This window comes from Zalophus californianus, chromosome 9, assembly GCF_009762305.2.
Source record: "Zalophus californianus isolate mZalCal1 chromosome 9, mZalCal1.pri.v2, whole genome shotgun sequence".
NCBI classification, from domain to species: domain Eukaryota; kingdom Metazoa; phylum Chordata; class Mammalia; order Carnivora; family Otariidae; genus Zalophus; species Zalophus californianus.
This window is the reverse complement of record NC_045603.1, coordinates 128,204,607-128,231,409: the sequence shown is the minus strand read 5'-3', so window position 1 is coordinate 128,231,409 and position 26,803 is coordinate 128,204,607. Positions and strand designations below refer to the sequence as shown.

The 26,803-nt window shown below is 43.9% G+C and overlaps 1 protein-coding gene across 7 annotated transcripts in view; it reads left to right on the top strand.

Annotated features, from left to right (window-relative positions):
- The first annotated feature begins 578 nt into the window (after window positions 1-578).
- The window catches only part of OPTN (optineurin), a 50,792-nt gene continuing 24,567 nt past the window's right edge, over window positions 579-26,803 (top strand). For 3 of the 7 annotated variants that reach the window (XM_027592445.2, XM_027592444.2, XM_027592443.2), the window contains exons 1-7: window positions 580-787; window positions 7,590-7,766; window positions 8,375-8,577; window positions 12,803-12,991; window positions 15,407-15,480; window positions 17,433-17,567; window positions 24,911-25,013. In XM_027592445.2, coding sequence (XP_027448246.1) covers window positions 7,601-7,766; window positions 8,375-8,577; window positions 12,803-12,991; window positions 15,407-15,480; window positions 17,433-17,567; window positions 24,911-25,013 — 870 coding nt within the window. In that variant the 5' untranslated portion in view covers window positions 580-787; window positions 7,590-7,600. Of the gene's footprint in view, window positions 788-1,315; window positions 1,448-7,589; window positions 7,767-8,374; window positions 8,578-12,802; window positions 12,992-15,406; window positions 15,481-17,432; window positions 17,568-24,910; window positions 25,014-26,803 lie in introns of all 7 variants that reach the window. The other 4 variants (XM_027592450.2, XM_027592448.2, XM_027592446.2 and 1 more) reach the window with 3 other exon arrangements.

The following is a 26,803-nucleotide window of genomic DNA, read 5'->3' as shown; positions in this document are numbered from 1 at the left end:
GAGAGACACAGCGAGAGAGGGAACACAAGCAGGGGGAGAGGGAGAGGGAGAAGCAGGCTTCCCGACGAGCTGGGAGCCCGATGTGGGGCTCGATCCCAGGACCCTGCGATCACGACCTGAGCCACAGGCAGACGCTTAACGACTGAGCCACCCAGGGGCCCGCGGCTTTATGTAATCAAAGGTCTATTTTAAGGGCAAAGTCGGATGGAAAGCCATGCACGCTCAGTTAACTATATCTAGACGTAAGACTTTACAGAGATCGAGGGTTGGGTCAAAGGATGCCTCCGACCGTACTCCTCTTTCCGTGGGCTCAGCGAACCCCTGCGGCTCCGGCCTTCTAAAGGGACCCCCGCAGAGGAGACCGACTCCGCACACTCCTTTGATTAAGAATGTATTTAAGTGAGCGCCGCCGGTCACGGCCGTTCACAGACCCACGTAGCCCTCATTTTCCAGGCTGGGGCCTCTGCCAGCGCGAGCTACGCGGCGGGACTGCGGGACTGCCGGCTGGAGGCGCGCGCTCGGGGAGGGGGCGGGGCCTGTGGGGGCGCGGTTGCGGGGCGGGGCCCGGGAAATTCCCGGCGGGGGCGGGGAGGCCGGCGCTGCGGTCAGCTGAGCGGCGCTGGGCGGGGTCGTGAGGCCGCAAGCCTGCCGGAGGCTCCCCGAGCCCGCGCAGCTACCCCCGGGCGGTCCCCTGGTCAGTGTCTGCATCCGGGTCCGGAGCCCTCCCCCAGCGGGCACGATGCGGAGGAAGCAGTGACCCCGAGAGAGGCCGGAGCGCGGGCGCGGGGTGAGCGGGGGCAGGGGATGGGCAGGGGCTCGGCGAGGCGGCGGCTCCCTTTCCGCCTTGGAAGCTGTTCCCGCGGCCGCCTTCCCCCCGACCCGGAGCCTGTCGAGGTGTGGGTGGCGAGGGATGGGGCGTCCTCTCCTCCGCGAGGGTTTCCAGGCCTGGGCAGAGCCTGATCTGGTGGGAAAGGGGAGCGGGGCGGCCATCCCAAAGCGCCCTCCCCCCTTTTTTACCAGCCCGACTGGCCGCAGCTGACTTCCTCTGTAGGTCACGGAGGTGGTTTGAGGGTGACATCTTCCTGCAGGTTGGGAATGATTATACAGCCAGTTCCTCATTATATGGGAAGTGGTCACGGGTATACCTTTAAGAAACAAAAACTACTCCAGCTTTATGAGGTGGCCCAGGAACACTGAGGAACAGGTGACCTCTCTCTAAGGAGCTGGGACTCCTGAACAGCTGAAAGGAATCTTCATAAACCGTTGGGTCCGGAAAAGCATGTGTGTATGTGTTTGTGTGTATATACATACATAGATGGCGAATACTCGATGAGGCTGAGAACCCCAGAGGAGTTGTCTTTACTGTCGGAAATGTGTAAGCTGGATGCAGAATCAGCATCTCTAAGAGAAAACGAAACCCAGATTCTGGTCTAGCCTCCTCCTCCAGGTAAACTGTCGTATGGAAATGTATGCCCCAGAACTGTTGGAGGATGAAATGGAAAACAGAACCTGTAGACCAGTGAGGTGGTGGTGGGACCTCAAAAGCCTCAGATCTGGTTAAGCAGGGCAGCACTAGTAACACAAGAACCAACCCCTCCCCCTGCTCTTTGCCTGGGGAGAAAAGAGCTAGGGAACCCTGGCTACCTCCCAGGATGTGCCCAGTTTGCACTGGGCTGGAGAGATCCTGGAACAGAGGCTAAGGCCAGGATCTGCCCTGGAATGGACAAGGTAAGTGAAATTTAAATGTGGCCTAGAGAGAGAGGACAGGGACTGGAATCTTCCAAGTCACTGATCTGTTTTTCTACTGGGCCACTTCTAGTGGTTCTTTGTATATTTTGTACAACATTATAAAAGTAGTGTCTTTTCTTGTAACTGAGCTCAGGTTGCATATTATGCTATGGAATCCAACTAAACCCTACAAAAAACAAAAACAAACTTTGTTCTTGAAAGGAATTGACCATTGTATCATCTTCCTACAGAACCCTCTCCCTTACATGAGGATGTATGGGTATTTTCTTCTCCAAGCCCTGCTTTTTCTGAATTTTATAGAGACTTAGACTATTTGATATGTTCTTTGGAATCAGTGGGATTAGTAAATCCAAATGAAAAGGAGAAATTAAACTCTGTTCTTGAGAAGTAAAGTCTATTTCATTCAGAGGAAAATACTATTTTGAAAGTTTTCATTTTGACATGTATATGAGGATGAAATAATAGAATGTGTGTTATGAAACGATACCCAGATACCTTTGGGGATGATAGAAGAAACAGTACTAATTTTCAAAGCAGGTTTTAAAAGTTGAGCTCAAGAATCTGGGAATGAGTGCAATAGCGCTGTAGAAAAACTCGTAATACTAGCATGCTGGGTTTGTCACTACAGAGCAGAAAGTGTTCTACAAGTGCTAGACCTTAAAATACCTTGTGACACTGTATTTTCATTTCATTTCAATGAACATTTACTGAGAGCCTGCTGTGTGCCGCTTACAAGAATAAAATAGAGACCTTCACTGAAGTTTGTTGGAAGATAGACTGGAATGGGGTTCTAGGACTTTGCCGAGAGTGGGTACAGAGAGGAAAGAACAGTTTGTTTTACACAGGCCGTCTGTCTCAGCCGGACGTGGAGCTGTCTGGTGGGTATTTGACAGGGCAAACGTGGGGCCAGACATTTTGTGCAGAGGGGGAGAAGAGAGATAAGAGCAGAGAAGCAGAAGAAAGTGGGGAACCGTGAGCTCTTTGATGTGCCCTTCGTGCGAGTGGCGTGGCGAGAGGAGGTGATACAGGTGGGTAAGTGGGGGCCGGACTCTGAAAGTCCACGTTTTTCTCATTTGGGAGCTGGAACTCTGCCTCGTATGGGAAGGGTTTTCAGCAGGAGGGTGACCTCATGCCAGGAAAGAGACCGTAGTGGTAGGAGGACCGCAGTAGAAAGAGGCGAGCCAGACCGCGTAGGAGACTCTTCAGCAAGCATTCTTGGTGCCAGGGACACAGTGGTGCACAGAACAGACAAAAATCCTGTACTCCGGGGCGGGCATCACTGCTGTAATTGAGACAAGACAAGGAGGGCCTGACCTAAGCCGGCAGGGATGGGGAGGAGGGAGAAGTACCAGCAACTTAGTGACTTTTCAGACTCAATAGAGAGAATCCAGACGCTCCCAGGCTCTTGCCTTACGTGGTAAGGGTAAATCCATTTCCATTTCCTGTAGGTTAGCAAATTACAAAATCAGAATACCATTTCTGGCATTAAAAGCAAAGCTTCTTTTTCCCCCTTCATAGGATACAGACTTTGAGTTCTTTTTGCAGGATGATGATGGTTTTAGTTGCTATAATCTTGGATTCATACTCAGCGCCCCCTCGTGATCCCAAACCAGAATTTGCCAGTAGCCACCTATGGTCTCTGATCAAGAAATAGGTCTTTACTGTTTAAAATTAATTTATTCATGTGGGGATTGAACCTGTGAATGCTTATTAAGCCAGTTTGGAACATACCAGGGTAAGGGCCCGGACTTACTCTGCGTGATGCTCATTGGTCCAATGTCTAGTGGGTGGAAGTCAGTATAAGGCAGATTTCTGTTCAATACAGAATGACTTTCTAATGATGGGAATGGCCCCGGAACAGAATGGGCTGTGTTGCCTGCTAAAGTTATTGCTCATATTTTCTGTCATTGAAGCCTTTCAAGCCTGGTGGGGATGACCATCTTCCATGGAAACCAGATAAGATATTCTTGCATTGAATAAGAAGTTGGACTGGATCATTTGTAAAGCCAATTCAGGAATGAGATTTAAGCTCATGCCCACACCCACAACGTCAAGTCATTGATATAATTACTTGACCTCTGGAATTAAAAATGATAATATATTTAAGAATTCAAATAGATCTGGGAATAAAATCGAGGCGATTCTTCCAGGTAGTTTGCCTTCTTCCTCACTGGTGAAGTCTTGATAAATCCTGTGCTAAATTAATTCACCCTCTGTAGTTAAATATCACCTTTGCTTAGAAATGACATGTTTCAAGGGTGCCTGGCTGGCTCAGTTGGTAGAGTATGTGACTCTTGATCTTGGGGCGATGAGTTCAAGCCCCATGTTGGACATAGAGCTTACATTTAAAAAAGAAAAAGAAAAAAAATGACATGTTTCAGATCCAGGTTATGAGAAATTCTGTTAGTTAAAAAAGAAAAAGAAAAAAAGAAATTATGTTACCAGACAGAACCTTGGAATAAATGGCTTAGTTCCAGTTTCTATAACCTTTGAAGATATGTGCAAGGATTTATAATGCATCTCTGTGTTTGTTCATTTGAAAGTAGCTTAAGGTGATGTTAAAGATTTAGAAAATTCAGCTTTCCCTAATGGGTACTCTACCAGTAGACATTTCACATAAGCACTGTACTCATAACTCATACTGATGCCCCCCAAAATACCTAAAATCACAGGCTGCTCTGTGGGTCACCAAAAATCAATTAAATTGCCTTTGGTAAAAAGTTGGTAATAAGTATTTACGTTACATTACATTATGTTTGGCATGCACACTAACTTCTTATTTCCTATGACATTTGAATTACCAAATAATTTTTCCTAACAATGCTAGATAATGAAGTGTTTGCTATAATTAAGACAGGCATGTAATACATGCGGGGGCATGGCCATGGTGGTGCTGGGCTGTGTGTGTTGGATGGTGGGGTTGGATCTTCCTAGAAACTCAGGAATACTTTTCATGGGTTTTTGAGCCGAAAGCGAATGTAATGATCATCATTTGCTAGACAAGTCAGTAAATTATCATAAGAGTCACACAGCTGGTTAAGGTCCCCAGTGTTTTGTCTACTGTCCCCCTTAGCATAACCTTGCGTTTCCCCCGCATGTCCTCCTAAAATCTGGGCAACCTGAAAAAGTTAGAAGCTCTGATATAACAGCTAGAACCAGTTTTAACTTTACTGTGGCTGTGTCTAAAGGGGGTGTAAAGGAAGGTTGAAGAGGAAAAATACCTGAATAATTTTCAAGAGAAAATCTTTCTTTTCTCCCCTCCCCTCCCTTCTCCTTGCCTGCCCTCCCCTGCGCTTTCCTCTTCTCTCCCCTTTCCTCTCTCTTGGAAAAACCACTAAGGAGAAATGTGTACATAATAAAATGAAACTAAGCACATCTCTAGAGAACGGCTTAGGAACTTTTTTAAAAAAACATCTGTTGAATGTTTCCATTTACTTTTGCAAAGTCTATTATAATCACTGAATGCCTCAGCAGATTGAACGTTGACAAGTAAATGATACATATTGCGAGGATTTTTAAAATTTTTTATTTAAATTTAATTTAGTTAACATATAGTGTATTATTAGTTTCAGGGATAGAATTTAGTGATTCATCAGTTGCATAGAACACCCAGTGTTGGGGCGCCTGGGTGGCTCAGTCGTTAAGCGTCTGCCTTCGGCTCAGGTCATGATCTCAGGGTCCTGGGATCAAGCCCCATGTCGGGCTCCCTGCTCAGCGGGGAGCCTGCTTCTCCTTTTCCCTCTGCCCCTCCACTTGTGCTCTATCTCAGATAAATAAAATTTTTAAAAAAGAACACCCAGTGCTCATTCTATCAAGTGCCCTCCTTCAAGCCCATCACCCAATTACCCCATCCCCCACCCACCCCCCCTCCAGCAACGCTCAGTTTGTTCCCTAGAGTTAAGAGTCTCTTATGGTTTGCCTCCCTCTCTGTTTTTATTTTATTTTTTCTTCCCTTCCCCTGTGTTCATCTGTTTTGTTTCTGAAATTCCACGTATGAGTGAAATCATGTGGTATTTGTCTTTCTGTGACTGATTTGTTTCGCTTAGCTTAATACCCTCTAGTTCTATCCACGTCATTGCAAATGGCAAGATTTCTCTTTTTTTCATGGCTGAGTAATATTCCATCGCATATAAACCACATCTTCTTTATCTATTCATCTGTCGATGGACATCTGGGCTCTTTCCATATTTTGGTTATTGTGGACATTGCTGCTATAAACTTTGGGGCACATTGCAAGGATTTTATCTTTGGGTCTCTTTAGTATTCCTGTTATTTGGTAAAAACCCATGTTTAGGAAATGTTAACTCCAACATCATACTGTGTGAAAATGAATGTTATGGAAAACCAGAAACTGGATTTCTCCAAATTGTTCTTGTCTAAATTATTTTATCCAGATTATTTTATTGGGGAAAGCAAAAGCAGTCTCTTCTAGTCACTGAATACTGAGAGCATTATACCTCTTTTCTAAATGCATTAGGATATGTAAAACGTAGATACCTTCCAAAGGCTCCCAGTTGGATGGTATGCCTCGTCAGTGTTTTTCACTTCATAAATTGCCATCCTCATTAAAGCGTTCCATGAGACTGCCTCTCCTTAAGGTGGCTGCTCAGGGGAGAAGCCGGAGCCTGCTGTCCTGTCGTGGTACTATCTCTCGTGGCCTACAGGTTCCTTGAGACCAAAAGCAGGTCACCAGGCTCTTGGGTCCAGGGCACCTCCACAGAACCCCCAAGCTTTGCTTCCAGTTGGGGGTGGGGAAGAAGCACTGCACCACACCCTGTGTGTTTGGTCGCATTTTAATATATGGTCACCAAGAGCACTCCTAGGTGTTAATGATACGGTGATGTATCAGAGAGAGTGCACTTACCCTTCTTCATCTTCCATGACAAGGCTTGTCATCATCTTCACGAAGTGCAAAAAAGAAAATGTTTGCCTGTAGCATGTTGCCAGTTGTTACAAGAGAGTCCTATGTTTGCCCAGGTGGTAGGGCATATATAGATGGATTTGGGGTACACTTGTCTATCTTATTTATGTCCACATTGACCCCTTACAAAATAAAGTGGTGGTCTGCTTAAAATATTCTCAGAATATGCAAGAAGTGAGCAAGATCTCTTAGTCTTTTTAGGATGCCTTACAGAATTATTGGATATTGAAGCCTAAATATTCAGTAGCATCTTTATTGTATTACAGGGCTGGGTTTTGGTGTTGTTAATACTCGGTTGCACCTCTTATGAAGTGACCTTGGCCAAGCTGTAGCACTGCTGCGAACTCAGCTCCGTCTCCTGTAAAGTAGCCATCCATTTGGGTTTTAGCGAGGATTAGAAACTGACATTCTGGTGCAGTGATTCAGCACATAGTAAGCGTCCAAAATATGTTCGTTCTCCCTTTCCTCGTAGCCAAAAATTCAAGAGATAAAATATGGAGATTTTTTTAACAGCTTTTTGTGCAATTCACCCAAAACAAAAAGATTTGAGCTTGAAAGATTTGCATAGGAAAACCAATTTAATGATACTTTACCCATGTCTACAAATATATTTTTGGGAACTTGGAATTCCTGTTAGGATTCCCGATTCTCATGATCTCATGCTCTTCTCTTCCTCTTCCGTCCTGCAGGTCCTCACCGCACCCACATACACAGACGCACGCGCACACACATACACGCTGAAGCTAGCATATACCTTTTTTGTTTAAAGGGAAGAACCAAAAATATCCAAAATAGAATTGGAGAGGAAGGAGGCAACTTTTGGAATACTCACTAGCAGTTGCCCATGGATTTGTGGGACTCATGGGGACCCATCGCAGCGGGAAGACCTCTCTCTCTTCAGTTTGTGATGTTTCCCTAGGTCCTGCTGCCATGTCCCACCAACCGCTTAGCTGCCTGACTGAAAAGGGGGACAGCCCCAGTGAAACCACAGGAAATGGACCCCCCAACCTGGCTCACCCAAACCTGGACACATTCACTCCAGAGGAGCTGCTGCAGCAGATGAAGGAGCTCTTGATTGAGAACCATCAGCTCAAAGGTGAGCAGCCCCTGGCCGCCATATTTCTTCTTTCACGCTGGGCCTTCATGAATGGCATCTCTTTGTCAAAAGACTTGTTGGCATTCCCTTCTCTCTGTTTCACTAGCAGGAGAAAGAGCACAGAGTTTAGCTTGTGGTGAGGCTAACATTGTTTCCATTGTTTACTTTGGGGACACAGGTAAGAATAAAAGGTACTTACGTACCCCAGGGAAATGGCATAATGACATGTGGTCCCTTTAGAAAGAAACAGGAAGAATTACGGAGTTAGTCCTCAATATGACCTTGCTCACAGAAAGCATCCTGGGGTCTCAGGCCATGGCTTCTGGCAGGACCGGTGTTTGAATTAGTCCTCTAGCTTGTGTGCCTTAGTGGAGGGACCCAAACTAGTTTTATTTTCTGGAGTCTTTGGAGGACTAGAAATGACATTAGGCCCCCGAGTCCTGTCTGGAAGCAAAAACCACTCACCTTGCTACATTTCCTGCCAACCCTGGGGCCCAGGCCAAGCATGGCTTCTTTGGGTTTGGAGCCACGTGGTGAGGGTGGTCTTGGAGGTTGGATTCATCAGATCGAGTCTGATGCGTGACACTCTCACTCTGAACCCCGTACAGAAGCCATGAAGCTAAATAATCAGGCGATGAAAGGGCGATTTGAAGAGCTTTCAGCCTGGACAGAGAAACAGAAGGAAGAACGCCTTTTTTTTGAGATACAGAGCAAAGAAGCCAAGGAGCGCCTCATGGCTTTGAGTCATGAAAATGAAAAATTGAAGGAAGAACTTGAAAAACTAAAAGGGAAAACAGAAAAGTCCCTTGAGGTGAGCAGACTGATAAGCTGTGATTTTATTTTATTAATGTTTAGAGTGGACTCTTCCTTGTCTAGACTTCTAGGTCAAAACCTTTCACGGTTCTGGCTAGATGAGTATTTTGCATCATCTTGGAAGAACTGTTCTTGCTGAGGAGATTGGTTGCAATTTCAAGGGTCATGTACAGTCTCTGTTGGGGGAAGGAAATTTGTACAGTTTGGACCATATTGATTATAGTCAAAAGAAGGTTGCAGTTATAAATCAGTATTTTGTATTATAGATGGTGCAGCAGAACCTCTGCCTAGAACCATCCAAGTGTTAGTTTTTAGTTTATGTCTTTGATATAAAATTACATTAAAAAATCTATTACTCCAAAGTTTTACTTACTGATCAGTAGTCTTTTCCTAAGTCTAAAATAGAACTACCTCGCTTTACATTTTATATCTACTTTTGAAAAATGGCACAATACATGTCATGTTGTGATAGGAGGCTGTCAAGTTGCCACATTTTCATTGACCCAAAGAACCTGAGAAATGTGCTCATGGCCAAGAGTGGGTGCCAAAGATGTTAGTGAGAAAATATGTATCAAAACACATTTGAAGCATCCGTCCATATTCTGAGGCTCACTGGATATTGTTCGTTAGGATGGACATCTGCTGTTCATTGTCTTCCCAACCTGGAACTTAGCAGCCCCGTGAAGGGTGGAGCACTGGTTCGATTCAGGGAGGATAGAATCCCAGACATCAGAGATGCTTCTTGAGATAGATACCTTGAACCCTGCTGTCTCTGATTTCTTGGGTAAAGTATGCAAAGAAAGAAAGATAAGGGAAAGAAAATAACAAAAAGGGGACGATATGGAATAACCTAAAGAATGAAAAGTTGTTTAGAGAACTGTATTGTGGTTTATGTCAGTGCTTTACTCATCAATCCCTGCTCATGGGACAGCGTGAACATTCTGCTTTAATAAACTTACATTTGTGTGGGAAATAATTTATTGTTGATTAGATTTATCACATCTGATGCTTCAATTTGTCTTACAGTTCAAAGAACATTAAGTCACTTCTTTGAGGGAAATCTCTCAGTATCTAAATATTTGCAAGGTAGAATACTCTGAAGAAATTATCACCTAGGATATATGAATAAGTTTCTACTCTCTGTAAGAAAATGTCTTTTTTTTTTTTTTTTAAAGATTTTATTTATCTGAGAGAGAGAGAGTGTGCAAGCTGGGGGGAGGGGCAGAGGGATAAGCAGACTCCCCGCTGAGCATAGAGCCCAACGTGGGGCTCGATCCCAGAACCCCAAGATCATGACCAGAGCCGAAGTCAGGGGCTTAACAGACTGGGCCACTCAGGTGCCCCAGAAAATATCTCACGCTGTCTTCCTCCTATGGCTTTTGGGATGTGAGCTGACAGTTGGCATCAGCCTGTTGGGGCCTATCACATTGAAGCCTAGAAAGAAGCTTCCAGAAGCAGTTTGTCTGCTTGAAATAGTCTATGTATACGTTTTCCTAAAAAGTATTAGAAGAAATTGAGAACAGAAGTTGGAGTTCTGGGCAGCTTCTTTCAACGCAGAAACAGGCTGTAAGCCAGACTCAGAAGAGAGTCCTTGGGACAGAGGACGTGGGTAGTGGGACAAAGAGACATTTATGGCTCTTTAAAACCCTTGGTCATCAGCTTTCTCCCCCAAAAATGTGCCTCCCAGGCCTCCCTATTCCCTCCCTGCCTCTTCTTTCATTTTTATTCTGTGGACCGGTTGAGGTGATTTGTAAAACTTAGGCTGTCATCTTCCTGACTTGAAGCTCTCCCAGCTTCGGACTTTCCTCACTCTTGCTGACCCATCCTTGCTGCAGTCTCTCCAGGGAATCCCTCCAGCCACCAGGGCCTCTCATGTGTTCTGTGCCACACAGCGAAAGAGAATAGGGAATTTCTTTTGGAGATCTGCCTTCTGATCTTCGGGGTGAGGCTGAGGCATTCATGGCTCTGTCCAATTTCACAGAATTATACATTATTATCTGTAGAGAGAACTTTTTAACTTTTAATGGTACAGATTGCTAGGCAGAGATCATTAGCTGGATGTTTCTTCTAGGATTATAAAATGCATGGTAGTCTGGGTGGATTTCCGGGACAGCAAGATGGAGACATACAAGTACACAAGGAGAGCCGTTGTGTTGCATGACGGTCAATGGCGGGCCCTTGAAAGGGATGAAAGACAGTAACAAATCACGGAGTTGAGCTTGATCATAAATAAAACGTGTGAGTTCTAGTCCAGGAAGCGAATGGAAAGAGTCGGTAGTAAAATGAAGAGATATTTAAAACGTTATCTTGTGAGGTGTTTTATGGCCAAATAAGTCGATTCGGAATTTCCCAAGGATAGTGAAGAGATCCTCACCCTTGCAAAAGAGAAAATTAACCTGACAAGTCTGAGATTCTAGGATCGTGGCCTTATATCCCTCATGCTCAGACACTTGCTTAAAACTCTGTTTCCTACTCTTACGCCAAGGTGGTTTTAAAAATCCATTCTGGGGTGCCCGAGTGGTCAGTCAGTTGGGCGTCTGACTCTTGATTTCCGCTCAGGTCATGATCTCGAGGTCGTGAGATCGAGCCCCACATCGGCTCTGCAGTGGGTGTGGAGCCTACTTAGGATTCTCTCCCTCCCTCTGCCCCTCCCCGTCCCCCCTAACATGCTCACTCTCTCTTAAAAAAAAAAAAACAACAAAAACAGCAATTCTATAAAATGTCCTCAGAGGGGTCCAGCAGGAAAATGTGAAGATTCCTGATAGAGCGTGGCCTTGCCCTTACCTGCTTGCTTCCTAGTTCCAGGCTAAGCAGTGCCTCTCCTTTCACTGTTTCCACCCCTTTCACAGTTACGTTTCTTTGGGATGAGTCATCACCAAGAGAGGATGCCCAGGCTGATAACCTTTCCCTACACACCTAACTCCTCAGCTTCACAATGAGTTCTTTTCTCTCAGGCCTGTGGTCGTTTTCTGGCAAGGGAACGCTCCCAAGTGAAGGAAGAGCATGATCTCACTGGTGTGAGAGACACTCCCATGCTGCATGTTAATACCTTTCCCTCCAGGTTTTAATATTTCGTGATGGACAAGCTAGTTTATGCGTGTCCTTTCCGATGCTTTTTGGTTCTACTAACAGCCTTTGGGTCTGTTTCTGGTTCCTTAGGAAATCTATCACAGAGATGGGTGTGCATGTGTGCATGTTTGTGTGTGTGTGAGAGAGAGGGGGGGGGGGGGGAATTGTGTTGTAATTCTCTGAAAATCTCAAGTATATATTTCTGGTGGCACCAGGCCCGTAAAAGCAATGAAGTTTTCCTGAGGAGGAAATCGAAGAGGCCTCGTAGGTCATGGCTGGAAGGCACCACAGAGACCACGAGGGACCACATTTCCCTTTCTAACCTGAGAAAACCGAGGCCAAGACGTTAAGCGAAATCTGCTCAGGGCATCGTAACCAGGGATTAGCAGGGTGTGGACTGGAATCTATTTTCTCTGCTCCCAAATGAAAGCACCGCATCTTAACAGGTCCTTTCTCCTACAACTTTGTCATGTGCGGTAATTGTAACAAGAGGAACGCAACACGTACTTGGTATTAGTGAAATAGAAATATTTATTCTTCGTGTTTATATAGGCTGAAATTTAATTTTTTTTACCTTTAGTAGCAGCCTCTGAATTTTCAGTTTTCTTATTTCTCCCTGGGCTTACTTTTAGCAAACCTAAAAAGACCAACATAGATTTTAACAGCCACCAGCCTGCATGCCTGAGAGAATTTTGGACTTTCCATTGTCCTTTGCCATTCACATATCAAGTAATGAAATGTCTTGGTGCTTTGGCTTCAGATAGTACATGACAAGTATGGGGAGAGTAAGGGTACGTCTGCCTTTGTGGGAGGGGAAAAAAAAGGCGAGCTTTTTGTCCCTATTTTCTGAGGTTTTGGATGACAGTTTACCAGTCTACCACTGTCAAAGTCTGATTGGTTATATTCATATCAGATTATCCCATGTGCTGAGGAAGCCTTTCTTTCTTGTCATGAGGTTATTTTAAGTTTCTATGGTTTGAATATAATAAAATAATGTAAAATCTTCCATTTGAAGTGGTACATCAAAATATATCTCCAAGAGAAACCTAGATTTTTCTACCATAAAGCGTAGCTGCCTTGCGTGGGTGTGGGGACACTTGGGTTTGATGACCAGGTGTTAGTTTGGCTCACTGATTCACCTTGTTTCTCGTCAGTTCCAGGACCCCACTGGGGACCCCAAAGTCCCCAGGGCAGAAGCAGACCAGGAACTGGAACAGCTGAAGACCCAGGTGGCCTATCTCCAAGCTGAAAAGGCAGATCTGCTGGGGATTGTGTCAGAACTCCAGCTCAAGCTGAACTCAGGCGGCCCCTCTGAAGACTCCTTTGTTGAAATCAGGATAGCTGTGAGTGTCCTGGTTTTGATTTAGTTTTAAGCAAATTACAAAACCTCACCTAGACACCTAGATTACCACGTCTTTTCAACACACGGAAGCCAAACTGGGGGGTGGGGGGGGAGGGGAGTTTCAGCATCAATATCATCAAGATAAATTGGCTCTTGTTTTTAAGTATGACGTGATCCTAGGGGCGCTTGAGTGTCTGACTCTTGATTTCAGCTCAGGTCACGATCTCAGGGTCGTGAGATCCTGCTTGGAGCATGGAGCCTGCTTGGGATTCTCTCTCTCCCTCTGCTCCTACCCCTGCTCGCACACGCGCTCTTCTCTCTGTCTCGCTCTCAAAAAAAAAAAAAAAAAAAAATTTATATGTATATATGTATAATACTCATGAGGGTTGTCATGGCTGAAATGGAAGACTATTGATTACCTTTTATGACAAAAGAGATAGGGTTTTTTTTTCCCCCCTTCCCATAGGTACTGACAAAACAGACATTTTGTGATCTAAAAAACCAAAACAGAAACATAAACTTTTTCAGACCAGGTCCTTAGCTGTGTCCAGCACTGCACTTAGGTGAGCAGACTCATGAGCAGATGAGGTAAACTGATGGCTTTAAAACACTTTTTAATAATAGAACCCTCTTTTCAGACAAGCCTTACAAGGAACCTTGGTTGGGCAGTGAAGAAAAGAAAGGGCAGAGACGCTGGGGTTGTGGTTGAGGGTTGACCTTGGCTTTGCCCCCACGTCTAACAGCAGCTGCCTGGGCACCTCCAGGAGCTGAGTGTGAAGCCCCCGGTGTCTGACACGTTTATGTGGAACTGAAAATGAAGTGAGCTCAGTGAAGGAGCGTGTGCCGGCCCGTTCCTGAGCACATGAGGAGCATCTGTTGGGGCCATATCTGGGTGTGCGGGCGGTCCTGCTCAAGAGCAGGGCAGGTAGATGAGCCCAGAGGGACCTCTCCTTCGTCGCTGCTAAAAGACACTGAATAGTGAGGGAGAAAAACACACAAGGATAAGATCCTCTGTGATACACACTGGCATTTTAGCTTTGTCAGACCGTACATCTGACACAGGAAAAGAGATAGTGTTTCTGAGAGAGGAAAATGGACCTTATAGACAATGCGTGGGGAGCTTGTAAAAAGCTGAACTCCTGGGCATGTTGGAATTATTTGCGTGTGACTTTTCAGTACGTTTGCCGCACTGAAGAGAGTAGTAGGATGGGGAAATGGCAAAGTAATAACTTTGCCATCCATCCTCCCTAATAAATCTTTGGGTGCATTCATAGCCAGCCGAAATCAGGAGAATTAAAATACCAAATGGAAAGCACAATTTGCCAGAGTACCCTTTCTGCAGATGACCAAAGATCATGAAACGCAGGTTTGATCAAACAGCTTTCACCTTCTGCAAATACCTGGCAAAATTCAGGAAGGCCAAGGAGCGTATGAGAAGTTTCCAAAAGAGGCTTCTTCCTTTGGGGCGAATGGTTAACATAATCCGCTCCTTCACTGATCCAGTGAGTGACAGTTATTTTTAGTGTAAACATGCTTTTCTTGCCTTGCTTCTGTGAACTGGAAAACACTGCCCAAGATTTAGGAAAAATGTACATCATCAGAATTATCTAGAACCATCTTTGTCCATGCATTTTTGGAAGATTTTCCCGCTAGCTCATTGGAATATTAATGTCTTTCATATCATTTAACTGGTTTTGGACTTCTTGTTCCCTTAAATGGCCCATGATGTGTACAAATTTCTGCTAGGAGCCAACTTTGTGCTTTGTGAGCTCTACAGAAAGCAGCCTCTTTTTCAACATTGCTTCAGCAAGTTCTGACGTTTTGCATTTTAAAGGCCTGTGCAGGGAAGGTGTGTGGAGGTGTCATTAGCTCCATGTGACCTTAACTTGGGAGAGAAGGGAGTGAGCTGCCAAGGAGAAGGAGGAGATAAGTTTTCATGTGTTCGGGGTCAGGTTGGCTGATGAGAGACCAATCTTCACGCCTTGGCCTAGATATTTATAATCCTGACAGGGTACGCAGGGTGAGGGAAGGCTAAATTCCCATTCCATTTCAGTGACCTCATTGAAACATCTCACATTTAAATGTCAGTAGCTTCCTTGGGTTGCAGGTCATCCAGATTCTGGATCTTAACTGCCTTTTTCTTTCTCTCTTTTTTAAAGATTTTATTTATTTATTTGACAGAGAGAGACACAGCAAGAGAGGGAACACACGCGGGGGGCGTGGGAGAGGGAGAAGCAGACTCCCCGCTGAGCAGGAACCTGATGCGGGGCTCGATCCCAGGACCCTGGGACCATGAACTGAGCTGAAGGCAGACACTCAACGACTGAGCCACTCAGGCGCCCCTTTTTCTCTTTTGATAAAGAATTTGTCTTGCGGACATTATCATGGTAAAGCCCTTTCATTTCTGCCTATACAGGAAGGAGAAGCAGATGTGGCGGTGAGAGAAATCAGGACGAGTCCTGGGCCCGCAAGAATTGATTCCATTGACACGTATGTGAAGACGGGCTAGGGCTGGCGGGGGACACCCCCCGGGCAGTCTTGTCACTTGCAGCTCGCTGCGGGGAGGTCAAACATCCTGTGCTGCAAAAGTCAATTCTTATTAACTTAAGCCAGAACCTTTTAAGAATGTCCGGTTTGAATGGGATTTAGTGTTGTAGCCCAGGCTAGCAGAGAATAAAAACAGCATGTGGCGCCTCTGTAGGCAAACTCAACCCTCCCCACTCTGTTTAGAGGTGTCTCGTCTCCCATAAGATGAGAAGTGAAGACAAACTGGTTCCTAATCAAAAGACTCAGGCTTGCTAATTTGTTTACCGGTAGAGTTTGACCTGGCCCGGGCTGTCCGGCCCGATAAGTGGGATGTTATCATTTTGTCTTCCCTGCTCATTCCCAAGGATAAGCCCAGGTGACTGATCCTGAGTAATCTCCTCTAGTGAGGACTGGGAGTGCTCTGAGTCACTGTCTTACCCAGGGGCCAGAAGTCTTACCGGTGGAGTCTCAAGTTGACCTGTTCCAAGTAGACATTAGGAAGCAGACATCTTAAATGGCGGTTTGTGGGGCAGGGGGACAGGGGGCGTGGCGGAAGAGATGGCAGAGGAGCTGGGCATTCGAGACTCTCACCCAGAACCCTGTACGCAGGTTACTGCTGGGTCAGTCTATTTGAAAGAGATCGTTACCGGAAAATTTCTCTAGGAATCTCTTCTGTCATAGGCTTTAAATACCTTTTTTTCTCTAACATGACGAATGTACTTAATAAAACATGAAAATGGGCAGTTTCTTTTTTCCCAGTTATGCTCCCAAGCCCTTGCATCAGGGAGAAAATAAGTGTTAGATAATATTCTTCCATCAAACAGGGCAGTTGGCATAAGTGAAAGTTGCACCCTTGCTTAGTTAGCAGTTCCTCAGCTTTCCCCCCCCCTACTGTTTTTATTAATATTGAAAGACTTTTCTGGAAGTGGTGGGAAGGAAGAAAGCCCTGTTTGAAATTTCCAAGCCACTTTCTCCTCATTTATATCCACCTGCTAAAACCACTTCCTCTTTTAAGCCACAGGTTGGTTGGTGGTTGTTTTTTTTTAAGATTTTATTTTTAAGTAATCTCTACACCTGACATGGGGCTCGAACTCATGACCCCGAGATGGAGAGACACACACTCTTCTGACTGAGCCAGGCAGGCGCCCCGAGCCACAATTAATGCTTTAATAACAGCTTCCTTACCTCGTTTGAAGGTATATTAAGGAGTCAGAGATTGATTTCTGGGTGGGTGCAGAGCTCGGAGTCAGGAACTGGGATTTAATCCCGGCTGTTGTTGAGACGTGTGACCTTGAACATGAGCATCAGTGTGGTCACCCGGGAAGTGTAGCTGCCGTACCGGTGGTCCTGGTTTTGTTTGCCATCCCACCGCTTCTTGGTATAATCACATTTCAAAATCAAGGAAAATATTTCGCATACCAACAGTGCCTACATTTCTCTGCTGTAATGATTTGAAATCAAAAACAAAAAATGCTTTCTTCTCTTGACTTGAGAATATCAAGTTGAAGAAAGGCCGGCGGTCCACATGTTGCCAGGCAGCACGCGTGTTCGTGTACTTTGTATGACTGGTCCTCTTTGAGACTAGTTCTCTGGGAAGGCCGGGCACTGGAAACCAGGGCCACGTCTGTTCCCGGGGGCCTGGGGTCTGATGTTGTGGGCACACTGGCTGTTCGGACGAAGCACGTACAGTGCAAGGTGAGCCTACCGGAGAGCCCCCTCCCCTCTCCCCGGAGAGCGTGGAGGAGTGTGAGCCTGGTGGTCGCATGACCAGCTGCGTTTGGCCTATAAATGAGAATTATTTGGAGAGTGTTCTGGGAAGCAGTTCCTTTATGTTGGTTCCAGTTACATTTGTAGACCCTTTGACATTTGTGTTTCCTGATGAAAACCTTTTAATCTTTATTCTGTTCTTGATGTAGGAACAAAGCTACAGAAAGCTCCAGGAATTATTTGGAATTTGAGAAATTAACTGTGAGCCAGCTCCTTCTTTGTCTAAGGGAAGAAAGCCAGAAGGCAGAGAAGCTTGAAACTGCACTCAAGGAAGCCAACGAAAGGTACGGAATTGGTAACTTGAAATATGCATTCATTGCTTTTTTTTTAAACAGCTTTATTGAGATAAAACCAAGACACCCGATAATCCATCCATTTAAGGTATACATTTCAGTACTGTTTAGAATATTCACAGTCCTGTAGCCATTACCACGTTATAATTTCGGAACATTGTTTTCACCAGATAAGAAACCCAGTACCTGTCAACACTGATTGCTCATCCCTCCCAGCAGTCTGTCCTCTGTCTCCACAGATTTGCCTCTTCTGGACATTTCATATAAATGGGACCATATAATATGTGGCCCTTTGTGGTTGACTAATTTTATGTAGCGTCATGTTTTCAGAGTTCATCCATGTTGTGGCACATCCCAGTCCTTCACTTCCTTTTTGTTGCCAAATAATAGTCCGTTGTGTGACTAGTCAGCATTTTACTTGTATTCATCAGTTGGTGAACATTTTGGTTCCCACTTTTTGCCTACTGTGAATAATGTTTGCTGTAAACCTTCTTGCACAACTTTTTCGGTGGACATATTTTTTTTTAACTCTCTGGCGGTGTATACCGAGCAGTGGGATTGCTGGGTCATTGGCTCTGTGTGTCTAATAGTTTGAGGAACTACCAAACCGTTTTCTGCGGTGGCTGCGCCGTTTTACATTTCTGCCAGCAAGGTATAGGGGTTCTCCGTTTCCCCACGCGCTCCTCCACGCTTGCCGTTGTCTGTCTTCGTGATTATAGCCATCCTCCTGGGTGTAAAGTGGTGTCTCATGGTGATTTTGATTTGATTTTCCTAATGACTGATAATGTTGAGCACCTTGTCATGTTGACCATTCGTATATCTTCTTTGAAGAAATATCTGTTGAAATCCTTTACCCATTTAAAAAAAATTGGATTGCCTTTTTTTTTACTGAGTTATAAGAGTTCAGTATATATTCCAGATGCAAATCCTCTATGAGGTGTATGACTTGCAAATATGTTCTCCCATTCCGTGAATCACCTCTTTACCTCCTGGGCGCTACCATGGACAGCACAAAATTTTATTTTGAGGTAGTCCACTTTATTTATTTTTCTTTTGTCGCTTGTGCTTTTGGTGTTGTATCTAATGAACCGTTGACTCATCCAGGGTCACAATGATTCACTGTGTTTTCTTCTAAAAGCTTTATAGTTTTAGCCCTTACATTTAGGTCTCTAAATGTATTTAGAGTCCGTATGTATGTATGGTGTGAGGTTGGGGTCCAACTTCATTCTTCCGTGTGTGGATATCCAGTCATCCTAACACCATTTGTTGAAAAGACCATTCTTTCCCTCAGTGAACTGCCTTGGCACCCTTGGTGTAAATCAGTTGGTCATGCATGTAAAGATTAATTTCTAAAGCTTCAATTTTATTCCTTTGATCTATATGTTTATCCTTTGCTAATGCTACACTGTCTTGATTGGTACAGTGTTGTAGTAAATTTTGAAATCAGGAAGTCTGGGTTCTCCAACTTTGAAAGATTGTTTTGGCTATCCTGGGTTTCTTATTTTTCTGTACAAATCTTGGGATAAGTTTGTTAACTTCTGGAAAAAAAAAAAAAAAGCCAGCTGGGATTTTGTTAGGGATTGCATTGAATCTGGAGTTCAGTTAATATTGTTCTTAACTATGTTAAATCTTCTGATCCATGAAGGATAACCCATAGATTTAGTTAGGTCATCTGTAATGTATTTCAGTGATGTTTTGTCATTTTTAATATACAGGCCTTAAACTACTTTTCAAAATTTGTTAGCACTGTTGTATATGAAGTTGTTTTCTTAATTTCATGTTTGGAGTATTCTTTGCTAGTGTATAGAAATACTCCTGACTTTTTTGTATATTGTACATTGATCTTGTAGCCTGAAACCTTGCTAGAACTCATGTATTAGCACTAATAGTTTTTTAGTGGATTGCTTAGGATTTTCTTTATACAAGATCATGTCGTCTGCAAAGGGATAGTGTTACTTCTTCCTTACCAACAAGGGTACCTTGTATTTCTTTTTCTTGCACAATTTCCCTGGCTAGAATCTCTAGCACAGTGTTAAGTACAAGTGGAGAAAGCAGACATGCTTTACTTAGGGGGGAGAGCCTTCAGCCTTTTACCATCAAGTATGATGTTAGCTGCAAGTTTTCATAGATGCTTTTGTCAGGTTGAGAAGCTGCCTTCTATTTCTAGTTTGTTGTACTTTCTATCGTGAAGGGTTTGGGATTTTGTGAAGTGCTTTTTCCATGTCTATGGGGATGATTAATGGTTTTTTAAACTTCTGTTAATATGATGTATTATAGTCATTGATTTTCAAGTGTTAAACCAACCTTTGTAAATCCCACTTGGTCATGATGTGTAATCCTTTCTATATGTGCTAGTTTAGATTACTAAAATTTTGTTAAGGACTTTTTGCATCTTTATTCGTAAGGGGTATCAGCCCATAGTTTTCTTTCCTTGTAATGTCGTTGTCTGGTTTTGGTGTAAGGGAAATACTGGCCTCATAGAATATGGTATACGTGTAAACACACACACACACTTTGGGGTAAAATTCACCTATATTACAGAGTTGTGAAGTCAAGGAATTTGTGTGCAAATGCACTTTTTAGAAATGCAAAGTCCACGGGCACCTGGGTGGCTCAGTTGGTTGAGCAACTGCCTTCGGCTCAGGTCATGATCCTGGAGTCCCGGGATCGAGTCCCACATCGGGCTCCCTGCTCAGTGGGGAGTCTGCTTCTCCCTCTGACCCTCCCCCCTCTCATGCTCTCTCTCTCTTTCATTCTCTCTCTCAAATAAATAAATAAAATCTTTAAAAAAATGCAAAGTTCTAAACCATGTAGGAAATGGGAGAGGTTATGCATTAGTTTTAGGGCTCCAGCAATTGCAACATTTAATCATAAGTATACTATGACCTAATTAATTCTCTCAGACACTGTAACTGGCTCATTAATCTTAAAATTATAGCACTGTGAGAAGTACTTTCTAACTGAAGCAGTTTAAATTTTAAGATTTATTCACTTTAGGGGCACCGGGGTGGCTCAGTCGTTAAGCGTCTGCCTTCGGCTCAGGTCATGATCCCGGGGTGCAGGGATCGAGCCCCGCATCGGGCTCCCTGCTCCGCGGGAAGCCCGCTTCTCCCTCTCCCGCTCCCCCTGCTTGTGTTCCCTCTCTCGCCGTCTCCCTCTGTCAAATAAATACATAAAATCTTATTAAAAAAAAAAAGAGTGATTTATTTTAGTGAGGAAGGGGGAGAGGGGCTAAGGGAGGGTGAGAGGAAGAGTCTCAAGCAGACTCCACCCCGAGCAGGGGGCCCAGTGCGGGGCTCGATCTCACAGTCCTGAGATCAGGACCTGAGCTGAAACCAAGAGTAGGACGCGTAACCAACTGCACCGCCCAGGCGCCCCTGAAACAGTTTAAATTTTTAATTACAGAAAGAGCTTTTTCTCAAATATGAAACCTAAGTTACTTATTCAGATGAGGTTAACCTGGAAGACGCATCGGCATTGGTCCAATGACTTATTTCATAGCTCATTTCAAAAGGTGCTGGCTCTGCATCCTAGGGGTTTACACACCATATCCTACTGTTGTCGCTTAGAAAATTTCAAAGGTTGACTTCTAGGAGACTAGCACCATGTATTCTAATGGAGAAAAATATTTGTCCTATCTTTCAGACAAATCCTAAAACATAGTAACAATGCATGGATAGATAGATAAAAGCATTCTTTTTACACCTTAATTACCACAGCTGGTTTTTAAAGGGAAGATGTTGTTACTCTTTGAAGGAGACCTTTACTAGCCATGCATAATCACCATGTGTTTATATTTTGTAGGCACCTTTACCCCTCCTGTGTTCTGTACACCGTTCTCAGAAGTCGAGTTTAGCCAGTAATTCATCCGTACTTAGACAACATGATTAGCTTTCATGATGAAAGTGGTGTCCGCTTAGGAATTTGCTAATTGTATCTCCTCATCATTCAGATGATATACGTGATTCCTGCTTTCAGAATAATTACAGCCTTCTGCTTGCAGCTGTAGCTCTTCGGATGGCACTAGGAAGTCAGGCGTGCCTTTGAGATGGCTGTGTTTAGTCTCCCACCTTGAGCACCTGCAAAGGGTCCATTTCTCAATAGCATTAAATCTCCACTCTGTGAGCCAGCCTTCTCTCAGTATTTAACAACTGGCAAGTCAACAGTGGTTGCCAAGACTCGTTCTCTGGGTGGGTATCAGGATGATGATTTCCCCCTCACTATGGCAGAACCGAAACCAAGAAATAAAATCCCTAATACCTGGATAGCGTGGCTTGGTTTACATGCTGTGTAGGATACAGTGAAAACACATCCCAAGACCTAACATATCTCTTTCTCAAACAAGTGAGTCTTCAGCTATTTTCATTAATCATGACAAACAGGGGCATTGACAGTGTGAAATTTATTCTGAAAACTTTTAGGAGATTTGTGGGGAAGGGGGATCATAGGTTTGTCTCTTTTTTTTCTCATTGTTTTCCAGGACTTGTTTTTCATGTAATTTGTGTTTTCTAAACAAATTTAAACTGACAACAAGAGGGGTAAGTGTGTAGGAAGTGTGGCTCAAGAGAATCGAGAAGTAGCAGGGAAAGTCAGTCCAAGATGAAAATTTGCCCTAGAAAAGTAAGACAAGCGATTATTCAAATGTAGATCAGAACCCTGGGTCATACATGAGTGGCGTGAAAAAGGCCCATCCATCAACCCCGCACCAGCTGGCTCTTAACCCATTTATCTGGCTTAGCCCGAAGTAGTGCCTTTGCACCAGTCAGGTTTGGCAGTTTGCAATGGTTGTGACCGTTTTGATATCTCCCTCCACGCACCAGGCTTAAATGGCTACCGAGTTGTCCCCCTATTGTGAACGCATTCTGTTGCCCTCCCATTGCACACACACGTGCTTCTGGACCCAGCTTACCTGCTCCACCTCCGAAATTGGCTCTACTGAAATTTAGTTAGGTAACTGCTCGGTGTTTACGTTATTAGGCGCACACAGGGAGTACTCACTTGAGCTCTGCTCTGTGCCTTGAATATTCTTCCTTTTTTTTTTAACTTCTGTGCATAATTACATCTTTAAAATTTGCTTAGTTTCCCCATACTCTTCCCCAATGAGGAAATCTCTCAGATACATTCAGACATGTTAGTAGTCTAGTGGTATTCTCTCTGGAGTCTACCCTACTTGCTTTCTAGGTCCTGCCTCATGGCACTCATCTTGGCATCTCACTTTGCCTTCACCCTGAGGAACTCCTTCAACTTTCCTGTTTTCCATCACCTGTTTCCTGAATCCAATGCCTTTCCTACTCTTTTTAAATGTTGTTGTTTTGTTTTGTTGCAAACAGAGCTCACCACATTGCCACTAACTTACCGAGAAACAATACATGGGCAGTATATTTTCTGAGACCCGCATATCTGAAAACCTCTCCTTCTGCCTTTATACCTCATGGGTAGTTTGGCTAGATATAGAATTCTGTAATCGGATTTAATTTTCCCTCCACGTTTCAAAAAATTTGCTTCATTATGTCCTAGCTTCTGTCGTTAACGCTGAAAGACCCACTGCCATTCTGGTTCTTCATCTTTGGGGATGAGACTTCTCACATGCTTTGGTGTGAGCCTGTTTTTCATCTGTTTGTTCCGGACACTCTTGGGCTCTTTCATTTTGCAAACTCATGTCCTTCAGTCCTTGAAAGATGATCTTGAATTAATTTAGCGATAGTCTCTTACCCTCAATTTTCTTTGTTCTCTCTCTCTAGCATTACTATTATTTTGAATTGGATCTCCTCTAATTTTCTTAACTCCTTGTTCCCTTTTTCTGTCTCTCCCTTTTTCTCCTTTCTGATAAATTTGATCAACTTTCATCTTCCCTTTTTTGTGGGGGAGAACCTTTGAATGTTCCTTTTTTATTGTGTTCCATTTTTTTGTGGTTGTAATGTTTCCTCATATCTCTAAGGATATTAATGATATTTTTGACGTTTTTTTTTTTCCCCTGCTGGCATATTCTATTTTCAGTAAGTTACTTTTTTCTGTTTCATATTAAGATTTTCCTTAAATGTCTAGCAGTCTTGGCTGTTTGATCAGATTTAGCAGGATTACAGGGTGTTAGAAGCTGATTGAAGCTCTGGGTGCACCTGTAGGGAGATCTGGCTGGGAGGTTTCCTTGGGGAAGCCCCATATCAGAAACTTTAAATCTTTTCCCTTATCCTGGTTACATACTCCAGAGGAGACTCTTCCAGCCTCCTGCCTGGAGGGTATTTTTCAAATGCTGAAGTTCTTAAGATGAGGAGAAAAAGGTGGCTGAGGGTCTTAATGTTCTGTGTGTAAGTTCTCCTTATAGAAGAACCCACGTCTCATCTCTAACGTCTGAACCCAGAAACCCTTTACTTTGTGATATTTTAGACCCTCTTTTTTTTTTTTAAGTAGGCTCCACGCCCGGCATGGGGCCCAACGTGGGGCCCAAACTCACGACCCTGAGATCAAGAGTCAGACGCCCAACTAAATGACCCACCCGGGCACCGCTTCTAGTCCCTCTTAAACAGGCCCCACCTTTGTCCCCACATCCAGAGATACCTGGTGTCACTGACTCCGGAGCCTTCTGCTTTCCACAGTGTCAGTCAGGTTACGTCTTGGCTTTCCCTACTGTTGGCTTCAGACCCAGCCTTGGTGGGCTGCCAAGTCAGTTCCCACTCATAGCTGTGCCCCCCAAATCTTCTTGCTGTTATTTCCTTTCCCTTTCTCTTTGTTCTTGTACGTATATGGCTTTTTAAAAGTCATTTTGGTGGGGTATAGGGTGGGAGAAAATTTACATGCATATATTCAGTTCGATATCTTTAACCAGAAATCTCTTCTTGTTTCATTTGCCTTAGGCTGGCTTTCGTGTGGTTATGATTCAGTGAGAATATCGGTAAATTTGTTTGTTTTTAAGGGACTTGTGAACTTAGATGGGTCCAAAAAGGTCCCAAAAGGCTCTGTTCTCTGCCGAATCCTTACAAAGGGACACACACTCATGTAACACACATGCATGCATGTATGTACACACACACACAGATTTTAAAAATATTTCTGTGTGTTACTGTTACATGAAAAGAGGCAGTGTTTTTCAGTGTTTGGGATGATTTATGCCCACCTTTTACCTCTGCATGAATTCATATCTTAAATCACATCTAGCCAATTTTAGGATGAGAGCTAAACCCCAAAAGGTTAATGTATAATATAGCAAATGCAGAGAGATTTTGAAACCCCTGATCCTTTATCCAAATTTTGGACAGTGTTCTTTTTAGTGCTTCTGCAGTTGTTATTCCTCTTGAACCCAAAGAGAAAGTAACTTTTCCATACTCTGTATTTTTCAGAGTTTCCTGTTTTGAAAAGAAAGCCCGTGATCATTCTGAGGTTGAGACCCAGACGGAGGGTAGCACAGAAAAGGAGAAAGAAGAGGAGAAAGGCCCAGAAACTGTGGGTACTCAGGTTCTAAGGCTGCTGTCACACCCCCAGTGGACCTAAGAGTCGTATCTGAAGTCAGGTCTTGTGCTGTGTTATTAGCTTTAGAAATAGAAATAATTTTAATGTTGCATATATTCTGTTTCTCTCATATTTCCTTGTCCTGATTTGAATTTCATCCATAGTAAATTGTAGTGAGATGTGTTCCTATCCCAGTGATTCTAAGGAATCACACTTCTATCTCTTCTTTTTTTTTTTTTTAAGATTTATTTATTTTAAGAGAGCAAGAGGGTGCATGAGTGGGGGGAGGGCCAGAGGGAGAGGGAGAAAGAGAATCCCAAGCCGACTGCCTGTGGAGGGCGGAGCCCAGGGCTCCATCTCACAACCCTGAGATCAGGACCCCAGCTGAAATCAAGAGTCAGATGCCCAACCGACTGAGCCACCCAGGCGCCCCCACCTCTCTCTCTTCTTGACTAATTTTCTCTCCTAACTTTGTGAGTGAACAGGCCGTCTAGTGGAGAAAGGAATTTTACCCACTTTATAATGAGATGTTTTAAGAATATGACCCAGGGCGCCTGGGTGGCTCAGATGGTTAGGCATCTGCCTTTGGCTCAGGTCATGATCCCAGGGTCCTGGGATCGAGTCCCGCATCGGGCTCCTTGCTCAGCGGGGAGTCTGCTTCTCCCTCTCCCTCTGCCTCTCCCCCTGCTTGTTCTCTCTCTGTCTCTCTCGCAAATGACTAAATAAAATCTTAAAAAAACAAAAAAAAGAATATGACCCAAAAACTTGAGATAGAATTGAAAGATCTCGATTATCCCCTACTACTGGTTTGAGTGAAATAGTTTGAATGCAGAGTTTCATGTTTCTTTAGCCAGTGTTCTGTGGCACCTCAGAGCTGTGCCTTGGAGCCCGTCACTCGGTCGTAAGCTCAGGGAAGGTGGATGAAGGCAGGAATTTGTAAGAGCTGCAGTTTTCCACGTGAAAGACATTTTTTGTCAGATGCTCACTTTAGCCAATTCATTTATTCAACAAATACATGTTGAATGCCTACTGTTTGCCATATGCTGGGCTGAGTCTCCTACTTCAAGAGACTGGAGAACATTTAGAATACAGATGAAGAGAAGACCCGGGAGTCATAGTGCATTGTTGACTGAAGCCAATCTGATGACCAGTAATAGAGGAGTACTGAGATTTCCAAGGCACCAAAAAGCTCACTGGCAGCCATTCTGGAGCTGCCAGGGAAAATGCAGTTCAGTAAAAAGAGTAGAGTTAACTAGAAACATAAATCGGCAAAGGACTATGGGCAAAAGCTGCTCTCTGGGTAAATTAGATTGTGCTTTCACACCGCTGTGCTCTGTGATCCCCTGAGCCATGATCAGGATTAACTGAGGTGATGATAAAGGGTGAGCAGAAACTAGCAAAACCTAAAACCTTAACATCTGGGAATGTTTGTGTGAATTTTGGCCCCTATAAGTCTTAAGAGGGGATGTTCTTGGGTTGCCAGAATCAAAAAAGAGACAGTTCTTCTTCCCTTTAAATAAACTCCACACATGTCTACAAGGAAAAAAAAATTATGATAAAGTCATTATCACAGTGTATCCAAATTGATCAGTTATGTAAGAAAAACAGTTTTATATATAAATATTGCCATATGAATTAGTGATTATACATATAAATTACATATCATGAATATAAAATGTTATATATAATTAGTAAATGTAGACATACAAGGAAACAGTTGTATCTGAAACATTTCTTTTCTTGGAAGATATTTACGGCATTGTCAAAAGTTTAATCAGCTCACC